The sequence below is a fragment of the Lithobates pipiens genome, unplaced genomic scaffold, assembly GCF_037356315.1.
Source record: "Lithobates pipiens isolate NorthernLeopardFrog02 unplaced genomic scaffold, aLitPip1_a1.2 Scaffold_19, whole genome shotgun sequence".
In the NCBI taxonomy this organism is placed as follows: Eukaryota; Metazoa; Chordata; class Amphibia; order Anura; family Ranidae; genus Lithobates; species Lithobates pipiens.
In genome coordinates, this window is record NW_027507764.1 from 486,547,218 (window position 1) to 486,559,281 (window position 12,064).

Sequence of the window (12,064 nt, forward strand, 5' to 3'; positions counted from 1 at the left end):
TCCGAAGGGCAGGGGATCATGCTCTGCTTCAGTATGTTACAGTACATGTTGGCATTCATGGTTCCCTCAATGAACTGCAGCTCCTAAGTGCAGGCAGCTCTCATGCAGCCCCAGACCATGACACTCTTGATACCCCGCTTGACTGTAGGTAAGACACACTTTTTTTTGTACCCCTCACCTTCACATGCACGCTTGATGCCATCTGAACCAAATACGTTTATCTTGGTCTCATCAGACCGAAGGACATGATTTCAGTAATTCATGTCCTTAGCCTGCTTGTCTTCAACAAACTGTTGCAGGCTTTCTTGTGCATCATCTTTAGAAGAGGCTTCCTTCTGGGACGACAGCCATACAGTTCAATTTGATGCAGTGTGCGGTGTGTGGTCTGAGCACTGACAGGCTGACCCCCCACCCCTTCAACCTCTGCAGCAATGCTGGCAGCACTTATATGTCTATTTCCCAAAGACAACCTCTGGATATGAGGCTGAGCACGTGCGCTCAACTTCTTTGGTCGACCATGGGGAGGTCTGTTCTGAGTGGAACCTGTCCTGTTAAACCACAGAATGGTCTTGGCCACCATGCTGCAGCTCAGTTTGAGGGTCTTGGCAATCTTCTTATAGCCTAGACGATTTTATGTAGACCAGCAATTCTTTTTTTCAGATCCTCAGAGAGTTCTTTGCCATGAGGTACCACGTTGAACTTCCAGTGACCAGTATGAGAGAGTGATAGTGATAACACCAAATTTAACACACCTGCTCCCCATTCACACCTGAGACCTTGTAACACTAACGAGTCATATGATACCAGAGAGTGAAAATGGCCAATTGGGCCCAATTTGGACATTTTCACATAGGGGTGTAGGCACTTATGTTGTCAGCGGTTTAGACATTAATGGCTGTGTGTTGAGTTATTTTGTGGGGACAGTAAAATTTGCACTGTTATATAAGCTGTACACTCACTACTTTACATTGTAGCAAAGTGTTGTCACATGAAAAGATATAATAAAATATTTACAAAAATGTGAGGGATGTATTCACTTTTGTGAGATACTGTGTATATATATATATATATATATATATATATAGATAGATAGATATTAGATATATATATATATATATATATATATATATATATATATATATATATTGAAAAATACACAAGTCCATCTAGCTTGCCTGTCAGTTTGCCTATCGTGCAAATTGATGCACTGATGATGCAGTTGCTATTGCATTGCATGCTGCCTTGACGCATCTTGTGTACTCAAACACTTATGTTAGGATGTTATTCATTGATTTTAGCTCAGCATTTAATACAGTAGTCCCTGAGAAATTAGTGAAAAAGTTAAACACTTTGCACCTATGTCTATTGCTGCACTCATGGATTATGGATTTCCTAACAAACAGGCCACAAATCGTGAGAATAGAGGATCAGGTGTCTAACACTATTATTTTGAATACAGGGGTACCACAGGGATGTGCATTAATTTCCGGCCCAGTTTATATTGTTTACGAATGACTGTACTCCCATACATGCACCTAACACTATAGTGAAGTATACTGATGACACCACTTTAGTGGGACACATACAAGATAATGATTAGATAGCTTATAGGCAAGATATTCAACATTTGGTTGAGTGGGGTACAGAAAATGATTTAATACTCAATACTGCAGAAACTAAAGAAATAATAGTGGATTAAAGGATATCAAGAAAGGTCAATCATTGCCCGATATATATAGGTGGTGAGGAGGTAGAAAAACTGGATGCTATTACAGTTTTGGGAGTGCATATTACAAGGGAGTTGTCATGGTCTCCATTTCTGGTGATAAAAGCGCAGCAGAGACTGTTTTTCCTTCGGAGAATGGAGCAGACTGGATTGCCCTTAAGGCTTCTGGTCAATTTCTATCATTGTACCATTGATTGTATTCTTCTCCACTGTGCTGTAGTGTGGTATGCCAGCTGCAGGGCAAAGGATAAGAAGCTCCTGTCTTATGTGGTAAAAACAGCACAGCGGATCATAGGTATAGAGCTACTGAATTTGGACACAGCATATGCCAGCTGATTAAAAAAGTGGCCAAAAGCTATTAGTAGTGATCCAACCCACCCAGGTTTCAGTGTGATTGTCCCATTGCCATCAGGGAAAAGATATAGAACATTTAAAATGCACACGAATCGTTTAAAGTATAGTTCCCCCCCAGGGCTGTGTTCATAACCCCATCAGGTACAGTGTTTTAGGAATTTTATGTGGCATTTTAATTTTTTAAATAACATTTTATATTTTGTCATATTTAAAAATATATGTGAAAATGTGTTAGGAGTATGCATGTTGAGTTATTTTGTTGGGAAGTGTTTTATTGCTGCTGTTGATAAAATTGCTGATGATAAAGTATATTTATCTATCTAGCTCAGCCAATAAATAAATATAAAAAAAAAAACAATAGAAAAGCTCTATATACAGAACCCTAGAACTCAGAGGAAGGCAAAAAAACTCTATCAAGAATGGCCCAGTTTGTTCCAGTGGGGAAAATATAAATAGCTTTTTGATCCTCCAGAAGGCAAACAGACATTCCCTGGATCAGCAATTCCTGATGTGATTACCTTTAAATGTTAATATTAGTTATATTTTGTGCATTTAGAAATGCATCAAGCTCTTTTTTTAACCACTTGAGATCCGCGCTATAGCCAAATGATGGCTACAGCGCGGATCTCCTTTTCCGGGACGACGTCAATAGACGTAGTCCCGTGTACGAGCGGCCTGCGCGCCCCCTGAGGGGCGCGCGCGGCGCGCTCTGTGATCGGCGAGCACATGAGACTCGCCTGATTACCGATCCATGCAAGGGGTCGATCCCGACCCCTTATCACGTGATCAGCTGTCAGCCAATGACAGCTGATCATGTGATATAACGGAGCCGGTAATCGGCTATTATTCCTCCTCGCGCTGACAGCGCGAGGAGAAAAAAATAAAAGCCGATCACCGGCGGCCATGATCGGGACATCAGTCCCGATCACGGCCAGCCCTGCTAGCACCCACCTGCCCCCTGCCAGTGCCCACCTGCCCCCTGCAGTGCCACACTTATTAAAAGTAAGTGCCCCCCGTCAGTGCCACCCAGCAGTGCCCATAGTGCCACCCAGCAGTGCCCACAGTGCCACCCAGCAGTGCCACCCACAGTGCCACCCACAGTGCCACCCAGCAGTGCCCACAATCTGCCTCAAAGGTGCTGCACCCCAGTGCCACATATCCGTGCCCATCAGTGTCATCTACCAGTGCCCAGCAGTGCCGCCCATCAGTGCCCAGAAGTGCCACCTATCAGAGCCACCTATCAGTGCCACCTATCAGTGCCCATCAGTCCCATCTATCAGTGGTACCTATCAGTGCCCATCCGTGCCACCCATCCGTGCCACCCATCCGTGCCACCTTATCTGTGCCCATCTTTGCCCATCAGTGCCGCCTTATATGTGCCCATCGGTTCCGCCTTATCTGTGCCTATTAGTGCCGCCTTAACTATGCCTATCAGTGCCCACCAGTGCAGCCTATCAGTGCCCACCAATGCAGCCTATCAGTGCCCACCAATGCAGCCCATCAGTGCCCACCAGTGCACCCTATCAGTGCCGCCTTATCAGCGCACTTCAATGAAGGAGAAAAATTACCCGTTTGCAAAATTATATAACAAACTATTAAAACATGATTTATTTTTATTTTTTTTTGCATCTTTTTTTGTTTGTTTAGCAAAAAATAAAACTCCGAGCTGTAATTAAATACCACCAAAAGAAAGCTCTATTTGTGGGAAAAAAATGATAAAAATGTCATTTGGGTACAGTGTTGTATGCCCGCGCAATTGTTATTCAAAGTGCATCAGCGCTGAAAGCTGAAAATTGGTCTGGGACTGAGGGGGGTTTAAGTGCCCAGTAAGCAAGTGGTTAAATAATCTACTGAGCTGGCCACAATTAGTTCTTCAGGAAGTCTCTTACTATGAAGAAGCCATTATGTATATGTTGGTTAAGGGTCCATGCACACTGGCTTAAAAAAAACACTGCTTCTTGAGTTTAGCATTTTGCCTGTAGAAACAGATAACGTTATCCTATGTGTCCATGCACATTAAATAGTCTAGATGCATTTTTTTAAACTTAGTGTTTAGAGGAGGAAAACTCTTCTGTTATGCATTTTTGAGAACGGTTTTCTGGCACAAAAATATGCTAAATATGCCTAAACACTCCTAAACACTCCTAAACACTCCTAAAAAAGAGGCTCAAAATTAGCATTTTTTTCCTGCCAAGAGCACTACAATTTTTTTTAAGCCAGTGTGTATGAACCCTAAATCTTTTTTCCTCCGGGTGCAAAGAGAGCCTCCTTATCCTTTGTAATGACTTCAAAGCCTAACTCCAGGTTTGATTAAACTTTAAATATGTTGCAGTTTGTTTAAGTTTGTGAAAGATCTTACAATCGCTACTTCAGACAATCAGAGAAAATCTTGTGTTCATTCAGAGAATACAAAGCTTCCTCTGAATGGCTGAGCAGCAAGCAGTTTGATGTGTCGTGTGTTCATTCAGAGAATACAAAGCTTCCACTGAATGGCTGAGCAGCGAGCAGTCTGATGTGTCTTGTGTTCATTCAGAGAATACAAAGCTTCCTCTGAATGGCTGAGCAGAGAGCAGTCTGATAAAATTTTGTTCTGGGAGAAGGACAGAAAGTCTCCGTCCCGTTGCCAGAACATAGCGCTGTAAATTGTATGTAGCTGATACAATATACAGTTCATACAGGCATACCTCACTTTTAAGTACACAATGGGGTTTATTTACTAAAGCTGGAAAGTGAAAAATAAGGTTCACTTCTGCATAGAAACCAATGAGCTTCCAGGTTTTATTACCAAAGCTTAATTGAACAAGCTGGGGTTAGCAGCGCATTGGTTTCTATGCAGAAGTGAGCCTGATTTTGCACTTTCCAGCTTTAGTAAGTAAACCCCATTGTGTACTTAAAAGTGGGGAATGTCAGTACAATGCTGACAACAAGCACACCTATTAGTAAGGGAAATAGTTTGTTAGGAGGAGCTTGGTCCAAACTAATTATTTAAAGTTTAATCAAACCTGGATAACCTGGATAATGCATAGGATGCATTAACCGGTTCCCGACCAGCGCACGCCGATGTACGTCGGCAGAATGGCACGGGCAGGCATATTGGCGTACAGGTAAGTCCAATCTTCAATGCCGCCCTGCCATCACGAGCGCGCCGCCGGCGGCGCGCTCTCGTGCTGGTGGGGACCCCCGTGATTCCGGTTGTGAGTCCCGCGGACTCGATCGCCGCGGGGATACCCACGATCGTCTCACGGGACGGCTGAATGGAGGAAATGCAGTGTAAACAGCATTTCTCCATTCTGCCTAGCAACTAGTGACGCTGATCTCTGCTCCATGTGATCGGAGCAGAGATCAGTGTTCACTAAATGAAAGCCCAGCCCCCACAAAGTTAGTAACACACCCCTAGGAACACTTAACCCCTACACTGCCACCCACTGGTTAACCCCTTCACTGCCAGTGTCATTTACACAGGAATCACTGCATTTATATAGCAGTGATTACTGTAGAAATGACAATGGTCCCAAAAATGTGTCAAAAATGTCCGATGTGTCCGCCATAATGTCGCAGTCACAATAAAAATCGCTGATCGCCGCCATTACTAGTAAAAAAATAAATAATAAAAAATGATTAATAAAAATGCCATAAAACTATCCCTATTTTACAAACGCTATAACTTTTGCGCAAACCAATCAATAATCGCTTATTGTGATTTTTTTACCAAAAATATGTAGAAGAATAAATTGAGGGAAAAAAATTGTTTTTTATATATTTTTGGGGGATATTTATTATAACAAAAAGTAAAAAATTATGCGTTTTTTTCAAAATTGTCGCTCTATTTTTGTTTATAGAGCAAAAAATAAAAACCGCAGGGGTGATCAAATACCACCAAAAGAAAGCTCTATTTGTGGGAAAAAAAAGACGTCAATTTTGTTTGGGAGCCACGTCGCACAACCGCGCAATTGTCAGTTAAAGCGACGCAGTGCCGAATCGCAAAAAGGGGTCTGATCTTTGACCAGCAAAATGGTCCGGTCTGTAAGTGGTTAAGGTGAAAAAAACACGTAGGTTTACAATCCCTTTAAAGCAGGTCACATGGAAGACAGAAGAAGTTCAGCTGGTGGTCAAATGAATGTGTCAATAAATTCTGAATGATCACAAAACCATTACAAACTAATCAAAAATAATATCATCGGCACAAGTCCAATCTCCATCAACACAGGCCATTAATATGTTTATGCTCAAAAGTTACAATCAGCAGAAAAATAAGAGAAGAGCACACCTTTTCCTTATCTCCATGCAGTGATAAATAAAATATCTCTTATAAAACTATTGTCTAACAGAATATACTGTCACCATAAAAAAAAAAAAATATATATATATATATATATATATATATATATATATATATATATATATATATATATATATATATATATATATATATACAGTATAAATGTATACAGAAGTCAAAGTGTCAATTAGACAAAAGTATCCATACAATATCTGGTAATATCCACACATGAGTTTCAGGTATAGGGATTCACCCCCTCAAAAACCACACAGTGTCCACTCTTGATCCTTCTCTATCTCATGACAGCACAAAAACTCTCCCAGTGTAATGTCTGGACAGGACTTACCTTCTATCAACGACCTATAAAAATATACATTAGATAGGTCGCATAGGTTTGGAATCCATAAATCTCATAACCGCATAAGCTTGGAGATAGCTCTAGGGCATGTTTCATCCATACTCAAAGAAGAACAGAATTGCACATTGCATACAACATGGAAAAAACATCATTGAAAAAACTATTCGTATGTAATCTTTAAATGGAATGAATCTGTAAAATCATTCCCATGTTGCATTATACTCTTCTCTATGTGTTACATCACTTCTGACCTCGTCAGGGGCTGGAGCTCCACTGAACTTTCCCATAATTTGTATCCTTTCCCTCCTCCAATATTGCCCCTATTAAAGATGGCCACCATACCTCCAGTACATGAAGTATACAAAAGGAAGGGCCTATTTCCTCCTTATTTAGAGTTTACAGTTCACCTATCAGTAAGAACATCCCCAACCCTGCTTCCATCCTATGGGTTACTCATATGGTGGTAATAATACCACCCTTATTTAGAAAAGAAAATCTCCCTATCTTCTGCTCTGAGGCCATTCCACATCCAACGGAGGCACCAAAGAACTTTTTCCCAATATACGGCAGGAGGAATCACGTGTGGACATTGTGTGGTTATTGATGGGTGAAGCACTATCCAAGATTGTGAGTTTATTTGGGTAGGAGCGCAAAAGGGTATGTCACATATTTAAAAGTTGTTTTCAATCAATATAAACCTTTCATTGAAGGTATTGAACACTTTCATATTTGTTTGTTGTTTAAACTATATTAGCGTAGTTATACCCTCTATGTCATTTGTTTGCCTTGCCTTGTAATAATGACCTCACATGTTGTGACTGAAGTTTGTAGTGTCATGGCTGATTGATCCCTTTTGTCCTTGGATTAATTCAGTGTGTTGTCCTTATTTGCCAAAGGGACAGACAACTTTTTGTTTTGGGTCACATGGTGTCCAGTGCACCCCTTGCCATTTCCTCGGTGTTGCATCACAAATGTGGGGGTGCTACTGTGTGTGAAACACATCTCTTCCAGCATGCATGTTATATAATCTGCTTGTTTGTGTCTATATCAGATCGAATTACTGTTTATCTCTCACTTGCAGAACATCAGAATAAAGACCACAAGATGCACATAGGAAGATTTATAATGCCTTTAAAATAATACTAGGTGAACCTGCCCTGAATGTTCTTGTCCAATTGTCCTCCTGTGTTGTCACCCTATTACATGCTCCCCTGGTTGAAAATACAAGCATCAGTGCCAACACACACTGTGCACGCATGGTCCCCCACTGTCACTTTTAGTAAGCCAGTTCAGTGAAATGATATGCATCGCACACGGGAATGAGTACATAGGAATTGTTTAAAGTGGTTGTAACCCTAAAAAAAAAAAAAGGCTCCTACCCCTTTAAGGCACGAGAGCTAGCACAGTGCTTTTGCACTGTCAATTGTCACTTTCTATGTTCTACAATGCCTGGCTGATCCTGCCTGTTCTTGTCTTCCCCCTGTAAACTGACCACAATTATCATGGCTGCTGATCTCTGATAGTGTGGTCAGTTTATATGCCTCCATCATCCAGCTATCTCCTCAGGGTCTCTGCATCTCCTCCTTCTTCTCTGCCTCGCTCTCTCCCTGTCAGTTTTGTAGTCAGTACAAAAGCCAATCCCCTCCCTGCCTTTCACCTCTCCCCCCTGCTCCTCGCCACCGCTTTCCTCTCATCTCCTCCTTGTGTAATTCTAATCCCTGCCATTGCTCCAGTGCTTGTAAAGTAAAGAAACATGTATTAATTACTTATTTACTTATACTGATCCTTTCTGTTTTAGGTCACTGTTCAGTACAGTGTGTTTTTTTTCCCTACAATTATAATGCTAAATACCTTCTTTGCAGAGCCCTGCAGTGCAAAGACCTGAAATCCACCCCCCCCTACCAGCTTGCATTAATTATAGGGAAATTTCAGACCCTCCCACTGTGCTCACTTACTCAGAAAGGGAGGCAGAGGGACGGCAAATAGCAGGACAGCAGGGCTCTGCAAAGAAGGTATTTAGCATTATAATTTTAGGAAACACACACACTGTACTGAACATGGACCTAAAACAGAGAGAATCAAAGTAATTAATACATGTGACTTTACAACCGCTTTAAAGAGGATCAACAGCAATGAGATGCATAAATAAATGAAATATACATACAGTAACAACATTTTTATATACAGGCAAAGCCAAACACATTTTTAGTAGAGTGGGGAAGGGTAAGAATTTTTTATTGCTAACATTTTTAGCACTCAGTTGTACCAGTCAGAGGAACACTTATCACCAAGATGCAATATAATATTCTTTTTTAAAATAGCCAGCAGGAACAAGTACTATTGTGACATCATTATGTTCCATGGTAGACACAGTGGTTGTGCCTGGCTGCTCCCATCTATGTTCTGTAGACTTTTCATGCCTATTTGTTGAAACATTGAGACTTTAATTGATCATATAATATTGTACTTTGAAGGTTGTTCGATTATGGTCATGGACGTGTTCCTCCTCCACCTCGTGCTGTCATTCCTCTGAAACGTCCCAGATTAACTGTGCCAGCAACACGCAGAGGAAAAGGAGTCTTCTCGCTGAAAGGAGCATCACGGTCTGTCTCCTCTTCGTCAGGCTCCAAATGTGAGTGTTTGCTTTGTTCTTACTTGATAAATGACTGACTACAGTAAAGAAGTTTAAAGAAATTGCATACGTAACACAATATTTGCAGTCTTCTAACAGATGATAGGTTAACACCAGTAAAGTTAAGGCCTAAATGTTGGATTTCTTTTAAAAATGAGTCCTTCGCAAGATTTACAAACCAAAAGGCAGCTCTGACTCCAATATTCCCCTCCTCCTCTCTGGCACCATGCCCTGCCATATTTCCTTTCCGCCGCTAGTTGTCTTCAGTCTTTTAGGTTTAATGACATCCGGCACCTTTAACCTGGATGAATGAGGACATCCTGTAAGTGTAGGACCCTGTGGAGCCACTCCCTGACAGTGCATCACAACAGCCTTTTATTTATATACAGTGACATAGATACAAACATGATGATGTCAGCACTGCTCTCTGCATCATTAGGGACCACCAGGGGAAGAGCTGACAAGGAAATTGACCCTACACATCATGTGACCAACCTGGGGGGTGACTGGGAGATGGAGGGATGAGCCTGGAGTTAGACTTTAAAGCGATATTAAACCCAAAACCAACCATATATTGTAGTGTAGCTTACCAATAATTAGATGTGGTGGCTGTATTAGTTTTCTTTTCTTTGGCTTTTTCCCTCTTTTTTCACCTGATGATCTGGCCAGTAACCACACCTCCTATATTCGTGAGAAATAACTCTGGAGGAATGAGCACAGGGGGCACTGCAGACAGTAGCATTGTCAGTCTGGAGAAGGAGGGGGGGTAGTGTTAAATGTTTAGCAGATTTTAGATACTAACAAGTTGAAGCCAAACTCCAGCTTACACTTTATAATCAGTTACAGCAAACAAATGTTTTCCTGCTAGGGTAAAAGTTTTGCATGAATAAATAAAAACTGATCATCTTAATCACCCCTGCCAGTGTTAAAGTGGAGTTCCACCCAAAATGAGAACTTCCACTTTAAGGGAACATTTGGTGTGTTATTTTTTGGGGGCGGTGCAGATACCCTCTTTTTAGAGGGTTCCAGCTCCCACTTCCTCCCGGCACACCGCACCAATGGAAGGAAGATCACCTCTCCCCCCTCCCTCTCGGCAATTATCTGAGACACATCACAGGTCACAGATGATTGCCCGGCCAGTCACAGCGTGCCGCACGGCTCGCGCATGCGCAGTGGGTTCACAGCCGTGTTTCCACAGTAACAATGCCGGCACCGCAGAGAGGAGGAGGAAATGACCGGGGCTTCGTTCCGCTGAAGCACTGGACCCTGGGACAGGTAAGTGTCTGATTATTAAAAGTCAGCAGCTACAGTATTTGTAGTTGCTGACTTTTCTTCTTTTTTTTTTTTAAAGCGGAACTCCGCTTTAAGTAATTTGTCTCATCCATGTAAACTGATACATTCTGCTTGAGAGTTTGAGCTTGTCAAAAACAGTAGACTTGCTAGATTAATCAACAGATGAAAATAGAAGAAAGAAAGGCTTTAAAAAGGAAACTGATACAACCATCACATCCAAGAATTGCAAAGCTGCAAAATAAAAATATTTTTCACTGAAGTGCTGCTCCTTCTTTTGCTTTGTTACAGAATGCTCTCAGGGCTCTTCTGTTTCTACAGCACATAGAGTACTCACCCCTGTCTTTAAAATCGAAGACCAGCCATATGCTCTTTTGGATATTGGTGTTTGTAGAATCATTATTTTATCAAGAATATGTGATAGTTGACATTGAAGAGAGATCACACAAAGACTTTTAAGTATAATATTTAATTAAGTAATGAAAGATACAGATGACATTAGAAAATATAGCAAGAATCATTAACTTAAGATGCTGTTTTACCACAGCCCTTCCGTTACAGCGTGGTCAGATCAGACACATGCATGATGCCAGCTCTAATATGAGACAATTATACAAGTTCTAGCTGTAGTATATATATACAATACAGAGGTTTAACAGGACAGGTTCCACTCAGAACAGGCCTCGCCATGGTCAACCGAAGAAGTTGAGCGCACACGCTTAGCGTCATATCCAAAGGTTGTCTTTGGGAAATAGACATATGAGTGGTGCCAGCATTGCTGCAGAGGTTAAAAGGGTGGAGGATCAGCATGTCAGTGCTCAGACCATACACTGCATCAAATTGGTCTGCATAGCTGTCGTCCCAGAAGTAAGCATCTTCTAAAGAGGATGCACAAGAAAGCCTGCAAATAGTTTGCTGGAAAACAAAAAAGCAGCACTCTATGGGTTAATTCCAGAAAGTGCAAATAAAAACATGAGTAGAATAAAACCTGGTTTATTTTACTCAAAGCTTGATAAACAAAAAATGCAGGAAACTATAATGCCGCGTACACATGATCGGACTTTCCATCAACAAAACCGTGGATGTTGGCTCAAACTTGTCTTGCACACACACACGGTCACACAAATGTTGGCCAAAAATTCAGAACATGGGAACGCGGTGACGTACAAGACGTACGACGAGCTGAGAAAAAGGAAGTTCAATAGCCAGTGCGGCTCCTACTGCTTGACTCAGAGCATGTGTGAACTTTTGTACGACGGATTTGTGTACACATGATTAGACTTTCCGACAACAAATTCTGTTGGTGGAAAATTTGAGAACCTGCTCTCAAACATTTGTGTGTGGAAATTCCGACAGCATATATTTGATGGAGCATACACACGGTCGAACATTTCCCATTGGAAAATCCATCTGTGTGTATGTGGC

General features: G+C 41.5%; 1 protein-coding gene across 4 annotated transcripts in view; it reads left to right on the top strand.

The window, feature by feature from the left end:
• The window catches only part of RALYL (RALY RNA binding protein like), a 1,540,715-nt gene that overhangs the window by 1,404,685 nt on the left and 123,966 nt on the right, over nucleotides 1-12,064 (top strand). For all 4 annotated transcript variants that reach the window (XM_077492950.1, XM_077492948.1, XM_077492949.1 and 1 more), the window contains one exon: nucleotides 9,192-9,349. In XM_077492950.1, the coding sequence (XP_077349076.1) occupies nucleotides 9,192-9,349 (158 nt within the window). The remainder of the gene's footprint in view (nucleotides 1-9,191; nucleotides 9,350-12,064) is intronic.